The following is a 21,712-nucleotide window of genomic DNA, read 5'->3' as shown; positions in this document are numbered from 1 at the left end:
TTTAATTATTGCATTAATTTAAATAATTAAACAAGTAGGATTAATTAAAAAAGCATAAAAAATCACCTAAATGAATCGTTTATATTAACCAAATAAAATAGTTTTAATAAATAAGAAGTATTAAAAATTAATTTTCAAAATAAATCGGATTTAATTAAATTTTTAACTCAAAATCGATTCGTTTCATCAATCCAAATTAAAATAAATCGTTAAAATATTTTTTTAAAAACGAAATTTAATAAAAATTAATTTATTTTAAACGAAATTTTTTTTTTTACACGGTTGTCACCTCTGAATGTTTTCGATCTAACTGGCGAGATTATTTTTAACAAAAAAATGGATTAAAACCTTTAATATAACCGATAATCAAACGTTTACCTAGTTTTTTAACGGTATAAATCACTTTTATTGCGTAAATGATACAATTAAAATTATAAACAAATTTTTTTTTAGGTTATGTCAAAGATGATCAACGAAAACGTCGAATTACAACAATTAGTTGAAGAAGATATCGATGAAGAACCAAAAATACATAATCCCAAGACAAAATTGGATAAGAAATGGTGTCGTTGCCCTTATTTAGGCTTAATCTTAGCTATGTTAAGCTCGTTATTCTTTTCGTTGTGTTCTGTCATTGTAAAATGGTTAACGGATATAGATCCAATGGCTTTAGCGGCTTATAGATACTTAGGAGTGTTACTTCCTGCCATACCAATCGTTATTTATAAACAAGAAGCTTTATTTCCCGATGGAAAACGCGTCATTTTATTGTTACGATCGTTTACGGGGACGGCCGCTTTAATGCTAAGTTTTTACGCATTTCGGCATATGCCTTTAGCGGATGCCTCTGTTATTGTATTTTCAGTTCCAGTTTTTACAGGAATTTTTGCAAGGATTTTTTTGAAAGAACCGTGTGGATTATTTAGTATTTTCTCGATTATTTTAACATTAATCGGAGTCGTTTTAATAACAAGACCGTCGTTTTTATTCTACGACACGATCGATTCGTTGGGAAATTCGCAAGAAACATCAACGATTTGGGGGGCCGTAGCCGCTTTTTCAGCCACTTTATTCGGAGCGAATGCTTACGTTTTATTGAGAGCTTTAAAAGGGATTCACTTTGCGGTTATAATGACGAATTTTGGTGCTTTCGCTTTAACTTTGTGCGTTATTGTAACGTATTTAATTGGGGGATTGTGTTTGCCGATGTGCGGGATGGATCGTTATTTAATTGTGGCGTTGGCTTTTTTTAGTTTTTTGGGGCAAATTTTATTAACCATCGCGCTCCAAATAGAACAAGCTGGCCCTGTTGCTATCGCGAGAAGTAGCGATATCGTTTTTGCGTTTATTTGGCAGGTTTTATTTTTTGAGGAGATTCCCAATAGGTTCTCAATAGCCGGGGCTTTTTTGGTTTTAAGTTCCGTTGTTTTAACGGGATTAAGAAAATGGATTTTAGCTTTACCCGAAAACGCTACGTTGAGGCACAAATTTCGAATTTTAGTGAAATGAATTTCTTTGTAAAGTGAGGTTAGTTTTTTTTTCTAGTCAGTTTTTAAACGTCAAATATGACAACTGTCATTTTTGACGTTTAATTTTCCTTTAATTTTTCTAGTCGTTTTATTTAATTTAATGAGAAATAAATAAATTAACAACTGCCTTAAGTATTACCGATCTGTAATGGTTAAAAAAGTGACACAAAAATTATTAATTAAAGTTTGAAGAGCCTTAAAGAAAATTCGAAATGATAAAATCGCGTTCTACTTTACCGTTCACTTTTTAAGACCAAGAATAACAATAATTACTTGTAGATTTAATAAAATTATAGTGAATTTCATTCGAAAACACTGCTATAATCCTGTTTAAACGGTGTTTATCCTATTATTTAATAAAAAAAAAGTATCAATAAATTTTTAATACACAAAAATGAGGTTGATTTTTTACTTCATTTGACATTTATACTTTGACGTTTTGGTTTTTGAAGTTATAATTCCTATTTTTTCCTTATAATTACTGTTTAAAATCAATTTTATTATTAGGGCGAAATATGACAACTGTCATTTTTGACGTTTAATTTTCCTTTAATTTTTCTAGTCGTTTTATTTAATTTAATGAGAATAAATAAATTAACAACTGCCTTAAGTATTACCGATGTGTAATGGTTAAAAAAAGTGACACAAAAATTATTAATTAAAGTTTGAAGAGCCTTAAAGAAAATTCGAAATGATAAAATCGCGTTCTACTTTACCGTTCACTTTTTAAGACCAAAAATAACAATAATTACTTGTAGATTTAATAAAATTATAGTAAATTTCATTCGAAAACACTGCTATAATCCTGTTTAAACGGTATTTATCCTATTATTTAATAAAAAAAGTATCAATAAATTTTTAATACACAAAAATGAGGTTGATTTTTTACTTCATTTGATGTTTAAACGTCATTTTTGACATTATACTTTGACGTTTTGATTTTTGAGGTTATAATTCCTATTTTTTTCCTTATAATTACTGTTTAAAATCAATTTTATTATTATTAGGGCGAAATATGACAACTGTCATTTTTGACGTTTAAGTTTCCTTTAATTTTTCTAGTCGTTTTATTTAATTTAATGAGAATAAATAAATAAATTAACAACTGCCTTATGTATTACCGATCTGTAATGGTTAAAAAAAGTGACACAAAAATAATTAATTAAAGTTTGAAGAGCCTTAAAGAAAATTCGAAATGATAAAATCGCGTTCTACTTTACCGTTCACTTTTTAAGACCAAAAATAACAATAATTACTTGTAGATTTAATAAAATTATAGTGAATTTCATTCGAAAACACCGCTATAATCCTGTTTAAACGGTGTTTATCCTATTATTTAATAAAAAAAGTATCAATAAATTTTTAATACACAAAAACGAGGTTGATTTTTTACTTCATTTGATGTTTAAACGTCATTTTTGACAACTACACTTTGACGTTTTGATTTTTGAGGTTATAATTCCTATTTTTTCCTTATAATCACTGTTTAAAATCAATTTTATTATTATTAGGGCGAAATATGACAACTGTCATTTTTGACGTTTAAGTTTCCTTTAATTTTTCTAGTCGTTTTATTTAATTTAATGAGAATAAATAAATAAATTAACAACTGCCTTATGTATTACCGATCTGTAATGGTTAAAAAAGTGACACAAAAATAATTAATTAAAGTTTGAAGAGCCTTAAAGAAAATTCGAAATGATAAAATCGCGTTCTACTTTACCGTTCACTTTTTAAGACCAAAAATAACAATAATTACTTGTAGATTTAATAAAATTATAGTGAATTTCATTCGAAAACACCGCTATAATCCTGTTTAAACGGTGTTTATCCTATTAATTAATAAAAAAAGTATCAATAAATTTTTAATACACAAAAATAAGGTTGATTTTTTACTTCATTTAATGTTTAAACGTCATTTTTGACATTTATACTTCGACGTTTTGATTTTTGAGGTTATAATTCCTATTTTTTCCTTATAATTACTGTTTAAAATCAATTTTATTATTATTAGGGCGAAATATGACAACTGTCATTTTTGACGTTTAAGTTTCCTTTAATTTTTCTAGTCGTTTTATTTAATTTAATGGGAATAAATAAATAAATTAACAACTGCCTTAAGTATTACCGATCTGTAATGGTTAAAAAAAGTGACACAAAAATAATTAATTAAAGTTTGAAGAGCCTTAAAGAAAATTCGAAATGATAAAATCGCGTTCTACTTTACCGTTCACTTTTTAAGACCAAAAATAACAATAATTACTTGTAGATTTAATAAAATTATAGTGAATTTCATTCGAAAACACCGCTATAATCCTGTTTAAACGGTGTTTATCCTATTATTTAATAAAAAAAGTATCAATAAATTTTTAATACACAAAAATGAGGTTAATTTTTTACTTCATTTGATGTTTAAACGTCATTTTTGACATTTATACTTTGACGTTTTGATTTTTGAGGTTATAATTCCTATTTTTTCCTTATAATTACTGTTTAAAATCAATTTTATTATTATTAGGGCGAAATATGACAACTGTCATTTTTGACGTTTAATTTTCCTTTAATTTTTCTAGTCGTTTTATTTAATTTAATGAGAATAAATAAATTAACAACTGCCTTAAGTATTACCGATCTGTAATGGTTAAAAAAAGTGACACAAAAATAATTAATTAAACTTTTAAGAGCCTTAAAGAAAATTCGAAATGATAAAATCGCGTTCTACTTTACCGTTCACTTTTTAAGACCAAAAATAACAATAATTACTTGTAGATTTAATAAAATTATAGTGAATTTCATTCGAAAACACCGCTATAATCCTGTTTAAACGGTGTTTATCCTATTATTTAATAAAAAAAAGTATCAATAAATTTTTAATACACAAAAATGAGGTTAATTTTTTACTTCATTTGATGTTTATACGTCATTTTTGACATTATACTTTGACGTTTTGATTTTTGAGGTTATAATTCCTATTTTTTCCTTATAATTACTGTTTAAAATCAATTTTATTATTATTAGGGCGAAATATGATAACTGTCATTTTTGACGTTTAATTTTCCTTTAATTTTTCTAGTCGTTTTATTTAATTTAATGAGAATAAATAAATAAATTAACAACTGCCTTATGTATTACCGATCTGTAATGGTTAAAAAAGTGACACAAAAATAATTAATTAAAGTTTGAAGAGCCTTAAAGAAAATTCGAAATGATAAAATCGCGTTCTACTTTACCGTTCACTTTTTAAGACCAAAAATAACAATAATTACTTGTAGATTTAATAAAATTATAGTGAATTTCATTCGAAAACACCGCTATAATCCTGTTTAAACGGTGTTTATCCTATTAATTAATAAAAAAAGTATCAATAAATTTTTAATACACAAAAATAAGGTTGATTTTTTACTTCATTTAATGTTTAAACGTCATTTTTGACATTTATACTTCGACGTTTTGATTTTTGAGGTTATAATTCCTATTTTTTCCTTATAATTACTGTTTAAAATCAATTTTATTATTATTAGGGCGAAATATGACAACTGTCATTTTTGACGTTTAAGTTTCCTTTAATTTTTCTAGTCGTTTTATTTAATTTAATGGGAATAAATAAATAAATTAACAACTGCCTTAAGTATTACCGATCTGTAATGGTTAAAAAAAGTGACACAAAAATAATTAATTAAAGTTTGAAGAGCCTTAAAGAAAATTCGAAATGATAAAATCGCGTTCTACTTTACCGTTCACTTTTTAAGACCAAAAATAACAATAATTACTTGTAGATTTAATAAAATTATAGTGAATTTCATTCGAAAACACCGCTATAATCCTGTTTAAACGGTGTTTATCCTATTATTTAATAAAAAAAGTATCAATAAATTTTTAATACACAAAAATGAGGTTAATTTTTTACTTCATTTGATGTTTAAACGTCATTTTTGACATTTATACTTTGACGTTTTGATTTTTGAGGTTATAATTCCTATTTTTTCCTTATAATTACTGTTTAAAATCAATTTTATTATTATTAGGGCGAAATATGACAACTGTCATTTTTGACGTTTAATTTTCCTTTAATTTTTCTAGTCGTTTTATTTAATTTAATGAGAATAAATAAATTAACAACTGCCTTAAGTATTACCGATCTGTAATGGTTAAAAAAAGTGACACAAAAATAATTAATTAAACTTTTAAGAGCCTTAAAGAAAATTCGAAATGATAAAATCGCGTTCTACTTTACCGTTCACTTTTTAAGACCAAAAATAACAATAATTACTTGTAGATTTAATAAAATTATAGTGAATTTCATTCGAAAACACCGCTATAATCCTGTTTAAACGGTGTTTATCCTATTATTTAATAAAAAAAAGTATCAATAAATTTTTAATACACAAAAATGAGGTTAATTTTTTACTTCATTTGATGTTTATACGTCATTTTTGACATTATACTTTGACGTTTTGATTTTTGAGGTTATAATTCCTATTTTTTCCTTATAATTACTGTTTAAAATCAATTTTATTATTATTAGGGCGAAATATGATAACTGTCATTTTTGACGTTTAATTTTCCTTTAATTTTTCTAGTCGTTTTATTTAATTTAATGAGAATAAATAAATAAATTAACAACTGCCTTAAGTATTACCGATCTGTAATGGTTAAAAAAAGTGACACAAAAATAATTAATTAAACTTTTAAGAGCCTTAAAGCAAATTCGAAATGATAAAATCGCGTTCTACTTTACCGTTCACTTTTTAAGACCAAAAATAACAATAATTACTTGTAGATTTAATAAAATTATAGTGAATTTCATTCGAAAACACTGCTATAATCCTGTTTAAACGGTGTTTATCCTATTATTTAATAAAAAAAAGTATCAATAAATTTTTAATACACAAAAATGAGGTTAATTTTTTACTTCATTTGACATTTATACTTTGACGTTTTGATTTTTGAAGTTATTATTCCTATTTTTTTCCTTATAATTACTGTTTAAAATCAATTTTATTATTATTAGGGCGAAATATGACAACTGTCATTTTTGACGTTTAATTTTCCTTTAATTTTTCTAGTCGTTTTATTTAATTTAATGAAAATAAATAAATAAATTAACAACTGCCTTAAGTATTACCGATCTGTAATGGTTAAAAATGTGACACAAAAATAATTAATTAAACTTTGAAGAGCTTTAAAGAAAATTCGAAATGATAAAATCGCGTTCTACTTTACCGTTCACTTTTTAAGACCAAAAATAACAATAATTACTTGTAGATTTAATAAAATTATAGTAAATTTCATTCGAAAACACCGTTATAATCCTGTTTAAACGGTATTTATCCCATTATTTAATAAAAAAAGTATCAATAAATTTTTTACTTCATTTAAAATTTAAACGTCATTTTTGACATTTCTACTTTGACGTTTTGATTTTTGAGGTTATATTCTCATTTTCTTCCTTATAATTAGTTTAAAATCAATTTTATTATATTCTCAACATATATATCAATAGGATTTAGGACTTGAAGGAATAAAATGTAAATGAGTAATTACATTAAATGAATATTTAAGTTTTAAACGTAGCTAGATGCTAGCTTAATGCTATTTTAATCTTAATAATGTACAATGTTGACTCAAGATTAACAAATCAATTAATAGATGAGAATATTAATAATATGATTTAAAAGAAAGAAGAAATAATTACGATCTATTGTATTATAAAGTTGTTGCTGTTGTGATTTCCTCGTTTTTCGAAAGAAAATCGGCGACGAATCGTTTTATTTCCGATTCATCTATAAAAATAAAACGATTACGAAAATCTTGTTTAAATAAATAATACGTACCTTTATCTAAAAGCGAATGAGATATTGTTCGAGCCATACTTTTAAACGTTTCTTTCGAATCGAATCGTTTCTCCGTATACGCCGGTGTTAATAATTTAACGACCAACAGCCCGATTTCGTTCTTTTTTAATTTCCCAGATTTATTTTCTCCGTCTTTTTTAATATCGTCGTTTCGTTTCAATTTTTTTCTTTTTCCTTTTTCATCGTCATCGAGTTCCACTTTTCTTTTCACAACATCTTTATTAACACCCTCCTCCTCCTCGCTATCATCACCGAATAACTTTGAAATTGATTTGTTACTTTTCTCCGGCTGTTTATGATCTTTAACCCTCCCTTTTTTCTTCGCCCCATCGTCTTTTTTAACGTTATTTTTATCGACCATTCTTTCACTCATCTCGTCCATCATTCGTTTAGAATCGCGAATGATTTGTTCGAAATTCTCGTAACGTTCCTCAATAACTTGTCTTGTATTATCGGAGATCACCATTTTACCACCATCATCATTTTTAATTTTATTTTTATCCATTTCTTGATTTTCTTTTACACGTTCCGTTTCATCGTCGACTTTTATCGATGAATTTAACACATTTTCATTCGATTTTACTTTAAATAGTTCACTAGCTCGTTTAAATCCATCGAAAGTTGACTTAACCTCAATTTTATCAACCCTAACCAAATCTGTTTTATCGACATCTTTAATAACGCCAACTTCATTATTGACGTTTATATTTTCGCATTTTAAATCATTTTTTATTTCCTTTATATTTTTAGTTTTATTTAAATCTAGCTCATTTAGTTTTAATAAATTCATTTTGGAACTATTTCGAAAAAAATCAGATAAAGTTTCAAGTTTTTTTGGTTGCGGTTGGAAATTTTCAAAGACATCGTAAAGGAGATTTTCTTGAGTACAACATTTTATGTTTGAAATCTAAAAATAGCTCTAAATGTATTAACATTTAATTAATATACAAAACACAAACAGAATTGAACTAATTTAAAGTGACCTTGAAAGTAGATAACTTCATTACCGACTAGTTGACAAAAATTAATTATTAATCGATTTATTTTAGGATAATAAAGCGAAACCAACGTAGATCTAATTATTATTAACAATTAAAATTTCCCTTTTATTAATTAGAAACAAAAAAAAATCATAGAAACGTGGCTTTTATGAATTTGAAAAATGTTGAGGTTATATCTAACATTTACCGAATCGGATCATGTTACAAAAAAACTTTTCGAACGAAAGTTGTAGCTAATCTTATTCTTAGCAATATTGCTCTCTTTCATTTTTGCTCTCAGATGCGTCAATATCGAGATAGTTACGAAAATATGAAAATTTGATGAATTTCGTTATTTTACTACTTCGTAATGGTAGTATTCGGGAATCTAATCATGTTACAAAAAAACTTTTCCAACGAAAGTTGTAGCTAATCTTATTCTTAGCAATATTGCTCTCTTTCATTTTTGCTCTCAGATGCGTCAATATCGAGATAGATACGAAAATATACAAATTTGATGAATTTCGTTATTTTGCTACTTCGTAATGGTAATATTCGGGAATCTAATCATGTTACAAAAAAACTTTTCGAACGAAAGTTGTAGCTAATCTTATTCTTAACAATATTGCTCTCTTTCATTTTTGCTCTCAGATGCGTCAATATCGAGATAGATACGAAAATATAAAAATTTGATGAATTTCGTTATTTTACTACTTCGTTATGGTAATATTCGGGAATCTAATCATGTTACAAAAAAACTTTTCGAACGAAAGTTGTAGCTAATCTTATTCTTGGCAATATTGCTCTCTTTCATTTTTGTTCTCAGATGCGTCAATATCGAGATAGTTACGAAAATATGAAAATTTGATGAATTTCGTTATTTTACTACTTCGTAATGGTAGCATTCGGGAATCTAATCATGTTACAAAAAAACTTTTCGAACGAAAGTTGTAGCTAATCTTATCCTTAGCAATATTGCTCTCTTTAATTTTTGCTCTCACATGCGTCAATTTCGAGATAGATACGAAAATATGAAAATTTGATGAATTTCGTTATTTTACTACTTCGTAATGGTAGTATTCGGGAATTTAATTATTTTACAAAAAAACTTTTCGAACGAAAGTTGTAGCTAATCTTATTCTTAGCAATATTGCTCTTTTTCATTTTTGCTTTCAGATGCGTCAATATCGAGATAGTTACGAAAATTTGATGAATTTCGTTATTTTACTACTTCGTAATGGTAATATTCGGGAATCTAATCATGTTACAAAAAAACTTTTTGAACGAAAGTTGTAGCTAATCTTATTCTTAGCAATATTGCTCTCTTTCATTTTTGCTCTCAGATGCGTCAATATCGAGATAGATACGAAAATATAAAAATTTGATGAATTTCGTTATTTTACTACTTCGTAATGGTAGTATTCGGGAATCTAATCATTTTACAAAAAAACTTTTCGAACGAAAGTTGTAGCTAATCTTATTCTTAGCAATATTGCTCTCTTTCATTTTTGTTCTCAGATGCGTCAATATCGAGATAGTTACGAAAATATGAAAATTTGATGAATTTCGTTATTTTACTACTTCGTAATGGTAGTATTCGGGAATCTAATCATTTTACAAAAAAACTTTTACAACGAAAGTTGTAGCTAATCTTATTCTTAGCAATATTGCTCTCTTTCATTTTTGCTCTCAGATGCGTCAATATCGAGAAAAATACGAAAATATGAAAATTTGATGAATTTCGTTATTTTACTACTTCGTAATGGTAGTATTCGGGAATCTAATCATTTTACAAAAAAACTTTTACAACGAAAGTTGTAGCTAATCTTATTCTTAGCAATATTGCTCTCTTTCATTTTTGCTCTCAGATGCGTCAATATCGAGATAGTTACGAAAATATTAAAATTTGATGAATTTCGTTATTTTACTACTTCGTAATGGTAGTATTCGGGAATCTAATCATGTTACAAAAAAACTTTTCGAACGAAAGTTGTAGCTAATCTTATTCTTAGCAATATTGCTCTCTTTCATTTTTGCTCTCAGATGCGTCAATATCGAGATAGTTACCAAAATATGAAAATTTGATGAATTTCGTTATTTTACTACTTCGTAATGGTAGTATTCGAGAATCTAATCATGTTACAAAAAAACTTTTCGAACGAAAGTTGTAGCTAATCTTATTCTTAACAATATTGCTCTCTTTCATTTTTGCTCTCAGATGCGTCAATATTGAAATAGTTACGAAAATACGAAAATTTGATGAATTTTGTTATTTTACTACTTCGTAATGGTAGTATTCGGGAATCTAATCATGTTACAAAAAAACTTTTCGAACGAAAGTTGTAGCTAATTTCATTCTTAACAATATTGCTCTCTTTCATTTTTGCTTTCAGATGCGTCAATATCGAAATAGTTGCGAAAATATGAAAATTTGATGAATTTCGTTATTTTACTACTTCGTAATGGTAGTACTCGAGAATCTAATAATGTTACAAAAAAACTTTTCGAACGAAAGTTGTAGCTAATCTTATTCTTAGCAATATTACTCTCTTTCATTTTTGCTCTCAGATGCGTCAATATCGAGATAGATACGAAAATATAAAAATTTGATGAATTTCGTTATTTTACTACTTCGTAATGGTAGTATTCGAGAATCTAATCATGTTACAAAAAAACTTTTCGAACGAAAGTTGTAGCTAATCTTATTCTTAACAATATTGCTCTCTTTCATTTTTGCTCTCAGATGCGTCAATATTGAAATAGTTACGAAAATACGAAAATTTGATGAATTTTGTTATTTTACTACTTCGTAATGGTAGTATTCGGGAATCTAATCATGTTACAAAAAAACTTTTCGAACGAAAGTTGTAGCTAATTTCATTCTTAACAATATTGCTCTCTTTCATTTTTGCTTTCAGATGCGTCAATATCGAAATAGTTGCGAAAATATGAAAATTTGATGAATTTCGTTATTTTACTACTTCGTAATGGTAGTACTCGAGAATCTAATAATGTTACAAAAAAACTTTTCGAACGAAAGTTGTAGCTAATCTTATTCTTAGCAATATTACTCTCTTTCATTTTTGCTCTCAGATGCGTCAATATCGAGATAGATACGAAAATATAAAAATTTGATGAATTTCGTTATTTTACTACTTCGTAATGGTAATATTCGGGAATCTAATCATGTTACAAAAAAACTTTTCGAACGAAAGTTGTAGCTAATCTTATTCTTAGCAATATTGCTCTCTTTCATTTTTACTCTCCGATGCGTCAATATCGAGATAGTTACGAAAATTTGATGAATTTCGTTATTTTACTACTTCGTAATGGTAGTATTCGGGAATCTAATCATGTTACAAAAAAACTTTTCGAACGAAAGTTGTAGCTAATCTTATTCTTAGCAATATTGCTCTCTTTCATTTTTGCTCTCAGATGCGTCAATATCGAGATAGTTACGAAAATTTGATGAATTTCGTTATTTTACTACTTCGTAATGGTAGTATTCGGGAATCTAATCATGTTACAAAAAAACTTTTCGAACGAAAGTTGTAGCTAATCTTATTCTTAGCAATATTGCTCTCTTTCATTTTTACTCTCAGATGCGTCAATATCGAGATAGTTACGAAAATATGAAAATTTGATGAATTTCGTTATTTTACTACTACGTAATGGTAGTATTTGGAAATCGAAGGATATTACAAAAAAACTTTTAGAACAAAAGTTGTAGCTAATCTTATTCTTAGCAATATTGCTCTGTCTCATTTTTGCTCTCAGATGCGTCAATTTTGAGAAAGATACGAAAATATGAAAATTTGATGAATTTCGTTATTTTATTACTTCGTAATGGTAGTATTCGGGAATCTAATCATGTTACAAAAAAACTTTTCGAACGAAAGTTGTAGCTAATCTTATTCTTAGCAATATTGCTCTCTTTCATTTTTGCTCTCAGATGCGTCAATTTTGAGAAAGATACGAAAATATGAAAATTTGATGAATTTCGTTATTTTATTACTTCGTAATGGTAGTATTCTGGAATCGGATCATGTTACAAAAAAACTTTTCGAACGAAAGTTGTAGCTAATCTTATTCTTAGCAATATTGCTCTCTTTCATTTTTGCTCTCAGATGCGTCAATTTTGAGAAAGATACGAAAATATGAAAATTTGATGAATTTCGTTATTTTATTACTTCGTAATGGTAGTATTCTGGAATCGGATCATGTTACAAAAAAACTTTTCGAACGAAAGTTGTAGCTAATCTTATTCTTAGCAATATTGCTCTCTTTCATTTTTGCTCTCAGATGCGTCAATATCGAGATAGATACGAAAATATAAAAATTTGATAAATTTCGTTATTTTACTACTTCGTAATGGTAGTATTCGGGAATCTAATCATGTTACAAAAAAACTTTTCGAACGAAAGTTGTAGCTAATCTTATTCTTAGCAATATTGCTCTCTTCCATTTTTGCTCTCAGATGCGTCAATATCGAGATAGATACGAAAATATAAAAATTTGATGAATTTCGTTATTTTACTACTTCGTAATGGTAGTATTCGGGAATCTAATCATGTTACAAAAAAACTTTTCGAACGAAAGTTGTAGCTAATCTTATTCTTAGCAATATTGCTCTCTTTCATTTTTGCTCTCAGATGCGTCAATATCGAGATAGATACGAAAATATAAAAATTTGATGAATTTCGTTATTTTATTACTTCGTAATGGTAGCATTCAGGAATCTAATCATGTTACAAAAAAACTTTTCGAACGAAAGTTGTAGCCAATCTTATTCTTAGCAATATTACTCTCTTTCATTTTTGCTCTTAGATGCGTCAATATCGAGATAGTTACGAAAATTTGATGAATTTCGTTATTTTACTACTTCGTAATGGTAGTATTCGGGAATCTAATCATTTTACAAAAAAACTTTTCGAACGAAAGTTGTAGCTAATCTTATTCTTAGCAATATTGCTCTCTTTCATTTTTGCTCTCAGATGCGTCAATATCGAGATAGATACGAAAATATAAAAATTTGATGAATTTCGTTATTTTACTACTTCATAATGGTAGTATTCGGGAATCTAATCATGTTACAAAAAAACTTTTCGAACGAAAGTTGTAGCTAATCTTATTCTTAGCAATATTGCTCTCTTTCATTTTTACTCTCCGATGCGTCAATATCGAGATAGTTACGAAAATTTGATGAATTTCGTTATTTTACTACTTCGTAATGGTAGTATTCGGGAATCTAATCATGTTACAAAAAAACTTTTCGAACGAAAGTTGTAGCTAATCTTATCCTTAGCAATATTGCTCTCTTTAATTTTTGCTCTCAGATGCGTCAATATCGAGATAGTTACGAAAATTTGATGAATTTCGTTATTTTACTACTTCGTAATGGTAGTATTCGGGAATCTAATCATGTTACAAAAAAACTTTTCGAACGAAAGTTGTAGCTAATCTTATTCTTAGCAATATTGCTCTCTTTCATTTTTGCTCTCAGATGCGTCAATATTGAGATAGTTACGAAAATATGAAAATTTGATGAATTTCGTTATTTTATTACTTCGTAATGGTAGTATTCTGGAATCGGATCATGTTACAAAAAAACTTTTCGAACGAAAGTTGTAGCTAATCTTATTCTTAGCAATATTGCTCTCTTTCATTTTTGCTCTCAGATGCGTCAATATCGAGATAGATACGAAAATATAAAAATTTGATAAATTTCGTTATTTTACTACTTCGTAATGGTAGTATTCGGGAATCTAATCATGTTACAAAAAAACTTTTCGAACGAAAGTTGTAGCTAATCTTATTCTTAGCAATATTGCTCTCTTCCATTTTTGCTCTCAGATGCGTCAATATCGAGATAGATACGAAAATATAAAAATTTGATGAATTTCGTTATTTTACTACTTCGTAATGGTAGTATTCGGGAATCTAATCATGTTACAAAAAAACTTTTCGAACGAAAGTTGTAGCTAATCTTATTCTTAGCAATATTGCTCTCTTTCATTTTTGCTCTCAGATGCGTCAATATCGAGATAGATACGAAAATATAAAAATTTGATGAATTTCGTTATTTTATTACTTCGTAATGGTAGCATTCAGGAATCTAATCATGTTACAAAAAAACTTTTCGAACGAAAGTTGTAGCCAATCTTATTCTTAGCAATATTACTCTCTTTCATTTTTGCTCTTAGATGCGTCAATATCGAGATAGTTACGAAAATTTGATGAATTTCGTTATTTTACTACTTCGTAATGGTAGTATTCGGGAATCTAATCATTTTACAAAAAAACTTTTCGAACGAAAGTTGTAGCTAATCTTATTCTTAGCAATATTGCTCTCTTTCATTTTTGCTCTCAGATGCGTCAATATCGAGATAGATACGAAAATATAAAAATTTGATGAATTTCGTTATTTTACTACTTCATAATGGTAGTATTCGGGAATCTAATCATGTTACAAAAAAACTTTTCGAACGAAAGTTGTAGCTAATCTTATTCTTAGCAATATTGCTCTCTTTCATTTTTACTCTCCGATGCGTCAATATCGAGATAGTTACGAAAATTTGATGAATTTCGTTATTTTACTACTTCGTAATGGTAGTATTCGGGAATCTAATCATGTTACAAAAAAACTTTTCGAACGAAAGTTGTAGCTAATCTTATCCTTAGCAATATTGCTCTCTTTAATTTTTGCTCTCAGATGCGTCAATATCGAGATAGTTACGAAAATTTGATGAATTTCGTTATTTTACTACTTCGTAATGGTAGTATTCGGGAATCTAATCATGTTACAAAAAAACTTTTCGAACGAAAGTTGTAGCTAATCTTATTCTTAGCAATATTGCTCTCTTTCATTTTTGCTCTCAGATGCGTCAATATTGAGATAGTTACGAAAATATGAAAATTTGATGAATTTCGTTATTTTACTACTTCGTAATGGTAGTATTCGGGAATCTAATCATGTTACAAAAAAACTTTTTGAACGAAAGTTGTAGCTAATCTTATTCTTAGCAATATTGCTCTCTTTCATTTTTACTCTCAGATGCGTCAATATCGAGATAGTTACGAAAATATGAAAATTTGATGAATTTCGTTATTTTACTACTTCGTAATGGTAATATTCGGGAATCTAATCATTTTACAAAAAAACTTTTAGAACAAAAGTTGTAGCTAATTTCATTCTTAACAATATTGCTCTCTTTCATTTTTGCTCTCAGATGCGTCAATATCGAGATAGATACGAAAATATGACAATTTGATGAATTTCGTTATTTTACTACTTCGTCGTGGTAGTATTCGGGAATCTAATGATGTTACAAAAAAACTTTTCGAACGAAAGTTGTACCTAATCTTATCATTTTTGCTCTCAAATGCGTCAATTTCGAGAAAAGCATTTACTTACCAATTTAGCTGAAGCGTTTCGATACATCATTAGCGTCGTAACCGAGGTAAAAGTAGAGTATTCTAATTCCTTGGTACATTCCTCAATATCGATTGCATCAAGAACTTTCTCCTCAACGCATTGATTATAATTTTCGATCAAAACCTCGGTCATTTTCGAAAAGTATTGCTCCCTAGCTGCGATTGTGAGCCCTTTAACTTTAGTTTTCGTCGACCCGGCCGCTTTAACTTTAGAATTTTTCGCGAATAACTTATCTATGGTGTCTTTTGATACTTCTTGAGCACTCCGCCTTAGTTGAAATTGTTTCCTAATTAGCTCGGTAGTTTCTTTTTTGGCTTTTTCTTCGTAAATGTTACGTTCATCGTTTTCGTTATTATCGTAATTATCAGCAGCTTTTCGCCCGCCCTCATAAAGGTCGTCATAATTCATATCATTAATGTCTTGGGGGAGCGAATTAAATTGAATGCTTTTGGTTAGATATAACTCAACCATTTTTTCGACCTTTTTAGGATCAACGCAAACGTCGCATTTAGTTTTACATCGTTTAAAATCATCCCCAAAGTGTTTTGCAAATAATTTATGGCGACACTCGTTTGGGGATTCGCAAAATTCTACGATTTTTGCGAACGATTTCATCGCGTTTTTGGCTTTATTCTCGCGTTGTTTTTTATCTTTGGATCTCCCGAGTTCTTGGGTTATTAAGAATTCGACGGCTTTTCGATCGGAGCGGTTATAATATAATCGACAGAACGAGTTTTTTCCATCGCGTCCAGCTCTCCCGGATTCTTGGTAATAAGACGCGGGATCCTTTGGGACCCCCCAATGAACCACGAAACGCACCGACGCTTTATCAACTCCCATCCCAAAACTAATTGTGGCGCAAATAACTTGAACGCAACCGCTTTGCCACGATTCTTGGCACTCAATTCGATTCTTATGGTTTAACCCAGCGTGATAAACCGTCGATTTCACCCCTAAAGAATTTAATTTCGTCGATAAAACCTCGGTTTGATCGCGAGTTCTGCAATAAATGATCCCGCAAGATTTTTTTTTATTCTCCACGTCAATTTCTTTATCAAAATATAAATGTTTTTCGATAAATTGTTTTAAATGCAAGTAAGGATCGTCGAGGATGTTGATAAAAAAGACGTCGTAAAATAAATTTTCGCGAAACGACGACGATTTAAATATTTTTAAATTCTTTGATAACTTTAGGTTATAAATAATGTCTTTTGTGACTTCCGCCCCGGCCGTCGCGGTTAAAGCAACAAAAGGGATCTCATTCCCCTTCCTTAATTCGCCTAATTTGAGATAATCCGGCCGAAAATCGTGCCCCCATTCGCTCACACAATGCGCTTCATCAACTACAATATACGCAATTTTATCAAATTTAACCAAATTTTGAAATAACTCCTTAAAAGTTTGAGTTGAAGCCTGCTCAGGGGTTATATACAATAACTTAATGTTAGGTGAGACACTTTTTAGATCAGTTAAAATCGTTTCGCGCTCTCCTTTTAAAGTTTTTGAGTTTAAAGACGCCGCTCGGATTTTAATCGCTTTTAAATGATCGATTTGGTCTTTTATTAACGCTAAAAGCGGCGAAAACACCAACGTTGTTTGCCTCTCTTTTAACACGGCGGGGAGTTGGTAACAAAGCGATTTTCCCGAGCCCGTAGGCATCGAAACCAAAACGTCCGCTTTTTCTTGAACGATTTTAATGATTGCATCTTTTTGGAGGTTGGATTTGAAGGTGTTGAAATTGAAACGACTTTTTAAAACATCCTTTAATTGATTCTCATCCATTTCTTGCTTCAAATGTTATTATTTTCGCTTAAAACGATATCTAAAAAAAGTGAGGTTATGTTTTTTTTTTTAATTTTTATAAATCACACTCGATTTTTACCATGCCTAAAATGATGAGTTACACCATGTTAAAATTGGATTAATTAATAAAAAAGTCGGATTTAAACGACTTTATTTGCGTTAATAAAAATAACAACAAATACCTGTCAAAGTCAAAAATGAAGTTAGCACCAACCAGCGTTGCCAACCTATGTCGACTAAATGGTAAAAAATCGGTGGGTTTAAATACAAAGTGAGAAATTGTTGCAAATTTTATTGTTAACAATATTGCTCTCTTGCACTTTTGCTCTTAGATACGTCAATATCGAGATAAATATGAAAATTGTCTGAATTTGTTGCTCTTTCATTTATTAAAAGTAACACTTGAGAATCTGAACTTGCTATAAGAAAATTGTTATAACAAAAATTGTTGCAAATTTTATTATTAACAATATTGCTCTCTTGCACTTTTGCTCTTAGATGCGTCAATATCGAGATAAATATGAAAATTGTATGAAGTTATTGCTCTTTTAAGTTATTAAAGGTAACACTTGAGAATCGGAACTTGTTATAAGAAAACTTTTATAACAAAAATTGTTGCAAATTTTATTATCAACAATATTGCTCTCTTACAATTTTGCTCTTAGATACGTCAATATCGAGATAAATATGAAAATTGTATGAATTTGTTGCTCTTTCATTTATTAAAAGTAACACTTGAGAATCTGAACTTGCTATAAGAAAATTGTTATAACAAAAATTGTTGCAAATTCTATTATTAACAATATTGCTCTCTTACACTTTTGCTCTTAGATGCGTCAATATCGAGATAAATATGAAAATTGTATGAATTTGTTGCTCTTTCATTTATTAAAAGTAACACTTGAGAATCGGAACTTGCTATAAGAAAACTTTTATAACAAAAATTGTTGCAAATTTTATTATCAACAATATTGCTCTCTTGCAATTTTGCTCTTAGATACGTCAATATCGAGATAAATATGAAAATTGTATGAATTTGTTGCGCTTTCATTTATTAAAAGTAACACTTGAGAATCGGAACTTGTTATAAGAAAATTTTTATAACAAAAATTGTTGCAAATTTTATTATCAACAATATTGCTCTCTTACAATTTTGCTCTTAGATGCGTCAATATCGAGATAAATATGAAAATTGTATGAATTTGTTGCTTTTTCATTTATTAAAAGTAACACTTCAGAATCGGAACTTGCTATAAGAAAATTGTTATAACAAAAATTGTTGCAAATTTTATTGTTAACAATATTGCTCTCTTACAATTTTGCTCTTAGATACGTCAATATCGAGATAAATATGAAAATTGTATGAATTTGTTGCTCTTTCATTTATTAAAAGTAACAGTTGAGAATCGGAACTTGTTATAAGAAAACTTTTATAACAAAAATTGTTGCAAATTTTATTCTTAACAATATTGCTCTCTTATACTTTTGTTCTTAGATACCTCAATATCGAGATAAATATGAAAATTGTATGAATTTGTTGCTCTTTCATTTATTAAAAGTAACAGTTGAGAATCGGAATTTGTTATAAGAAAACTTTTATAACAAAAATTGTTGCAAATTTTATTCTTAACAATATTGCTCTCTTACACTTTTGTTCTTAGATACGTCAATATCGAGATAAATATGAAAATTGTATGAATTTGTTGCTCTTTCATTTATTAAAAGTAACAGTTGAGAATCGGAACTTGTTATAAGAAAACTTTTATAACAAAAATTGTTGCAAATTTTATTCTTAACAATATTGCTCTCTTACACTTTTGTTCTTAGATACGTCAATATCGAGATAAATATGAAAATTGTATGAATTTGTTGCTCTTTCATTTATTAAAAGTAACAGTTGAGAATCGGAACTTGTTATAAGAAAACTTTTATAACAAAAATTGTTGCAAATTTTATTCTTAACAATATTGCTCTCTTACACTTTTGTTCTTAGATACGTCAATATCGAGATAAATATGAAAATTGTATGAATTTGTTGCTCTTTCATTTATTAAAAGTAACAGTTGAGAATCGGAATTTGTTATAAGAAAACTTTTATAACAAAAATTGTTGCAAATTTTATTATCAACAATATTGCTCTCTTACAATTTTGCTCTTAGATACGTCAATATCGAGATAAATATGAAAATTGTATGAATTTGGTGCTCTTTCATTTATTAAAAGTAACAGTTGAGAATCGGAACTTGTTATAAGAAAACTTTTATAACAAAAATTGTTGCAAATTTTATTGTTAATAATATTGCTCTCTTGTAATTTTGCTCTTAGATACGTCAATATCGAGATAAATATGAAAATTGTATAAATTTGTTGCTCTTTCATTTATTAAAGGTAACACTTGAAAATCGGAACTTGTTATAAGAAAACTTTTATAACAAAAATTGTTGCAAATTTTATTATCAACAATATTGCTCTCTTACAATTTTGCTCTTAGATACGTCAATATCGAGATAAATATGAAAATTGTACGAATTTGTTGCTCTTTCATTTATTAAAAGTAACACTTGAGAATCGGAACTTGTTATAAGAAAACTTTTATAACAAAAATTGTTGCAAATTTTATTATCAACAATATTGTTCTCTTACACTTTTGTTCTTAGATACGTCAATATCGAGATAAATATGAAAATTGCATGAATTTGTTGCTCTTTGATTTATTAAAAGTAACACTTGAGAATCGGAACTTGCTATAAGAAAACTTTTGTAACAAAAATTGTTGCAAATTTTATTCTTAACAATATTGCTCTCTTGCACTTTTGCTCTTAGATACGTCAATTTCGAGATAGATATGAAAATTGTATGAATTTGTTGCTCTTTCATTTATTAAAGGTAACACTTGAGAATCGGAACTTGTTATAAGAAAACTTTTGTAACAAAAATTGTTGCAAATTTTATTCTTAACAATATTGCTCTCTTGCACTTTTGCTCTTAGATACGTCAATTTCGAGATAGATATGAAAATTGTATGAATTTGTTGCTCTTTCATTTATTAAAGGTAACACTTGAGAATCGGAACTTGTTATAAGAAAACTTTTATAACAAAAATTGTTGCAAATTTTATTCTTAACAATATTGCTCTCTTGCACTTTTGCTCTTAAATACGTCAATATCGAGATAAATAAGAAAATTGTATAAATTTGTTGCTCTTTCATTTATTAAAAGTAATACCTGAGAATCGGAACTTGTTATAAGAAAACTTTTATAACAAAAATTGTTGCAAATTTTATTATCAACAATATTGCTCTTTTACATTTTTGCTCTTAGATACGTCAATATCGAGATAAATATGAAAATTATATGAATTTGTTGCTCTTTCATTTATTAAAAGTAACAGTTGAGAATCGGAACTTGTTATAAGAAAACTTTTATAACAAAAATTGTTGCAAATTTTATTCTTAACAATATTACTCTCTTGCACTTTTGCTCTTAGATGCGTCAATATCGAGATAAATATGAAAATTGTATGAATTTGTTGCTTTTTAATTTATTAAACGTAACACTTGAGAATCGGAACTTGCTATAAGAAAACTTTTATAACAAAAATTGTTGCAAATTTTATTATCAACAATATTGCTCTCTTGCACTATTGCTCTTAGATACGTCAATATCGAGATAAATATGAAAATTATATGAATTTGTTGCTCTTTTAAGTTATTAAAGGTACCACTTGAGAATTGGAGCTTGTTATAAGAAAACTTTTATAACAAAAATTGTTGCAAATTTTATTATTAACAATATTGCTCTCTTGCACTTTTGCTCTTAAATACGTCAATATCGAGATATATACGAAAATATAAAAATTTGATGTATTTGTTGCTCTTTCAAGTTATTAAAGATAACACTTGAGAATCAATATCGATTGATCAATATCTATTTTGACAATATTATATTTTGAACTGTTTTCAAATTAGGCACTTATGACGCGTACTGTATATACCAACGATCTGGCAACGTTGCTTGAGCGACATTGCCATATCGTTGGTATGTGCTTTTATGCAATATAAGTAAAATAATAATATAAGTCGCAATTGTATTGATTTTAAGTACGATGTG

The 21,712-nt window shown here is 28.0% G+C and overlaps 2 protein-coding genes across 2 annotated transcripts; one reads left to right on the top strand and one right to left on the bottom strand.

Annotated features, from left to right (window-relative positions):
* The first annotated feature begins 304 nt into the window (after positions 1-304).
* On the top strand, positions 305-1,639 carry LOC111415478 (solute carrier family 35 member G1). The gene is made up of 2 exons (XM_023047178.2): positions 305-392; positions 454-1,639. The coding sequence occupies exon 2, from the start codon at positions 457-459 to the stop codon at positions 1,507-1,509; it is 1,053 nt and encodes a 350-aa protein (XP_022902946.1). The 5' UTR covers positions 305-392; positions 454-456; the 3' UTR covers positions 1,510-1,639.
* Positions 1,640-7,085: 5,446 nt separating this feature from the next.
* On the bottom strand, positions 7,086-17,803 carry LOC111415471 (ATP-dependent DNA helicase Q5-like). The gene is made up of 4 exons (XM_023047171.2): positions 17,682-17,803; positions 15,779-17,621; positions 7,364-8,291; positions 7,086-7,312 (listed from the first exon to the last, which is right to left on the bottom strand). The coding sequence occupies exons 2-4, from the start codon at positions 17,579-17,581 to the stop codon at positions 7,236-7,238; spliced, it is 2,808 nt and encodes a 935-aa protein (XP_022902939.2). The 5' UTR covers positions 17,582-17,621; positions 17,682-17,803; the 3' UTR covers positions 7,086-7,235.
* Between the last annotated feature and the right edge of the window lie 3,909 nt (positions 17,804-21,712).

This window comes from Onthophagus taurus, unplaced genomic scaffold, assembly GCF_036711975.1.
Source record: "Onthophagus taurus isolate NC unplaced genomic scaffold, IU_Otau_3.0 ScKx7SY_16, whole genome shotgun sequence".
Taxonomy (NCBI): Eukaryota; Metazoa; Arthropoda; class Insecta; order Coleoptera; family Scarabaeidae; genus Onthophagus; species Onthophagus taurus.
This window is presented reverse-complemented; position numbering and strand designations above follow the sequence as displayed.

Excerpts from the sequence above, each read along its gene's own strand:
- LOC111415478 (XM_023047178.2), top strand. The coding sequence starts at position 457 with ATGTCAAAGATGATCAACGAAAACGTCGAATTACAACAATTAGTTGAA.
- LOC111415471 (XM_023047171.2), bottom strand. The coding sequence starts at position 17,581 with ATGGATGAGAATCAATTAAAGGATGTTTTAAAAAGTCGTTTCAATTTC. Across the intron at positions 8,292-15,778 it reads GAAACGCTTCAGCTAAATTG|ATTTCAAACATAAAATGTTG; the intron begins GTAAGTAAATGC and ends AGCTATTTTTAG. Across the intron at positions 7,313-7,363 it reads TCATTCGCTTTTAGATAAAG|ATGAATCGGAAATAAAACGA; the intron begins GTACGTATTATT and ends TTATTTTTATAG.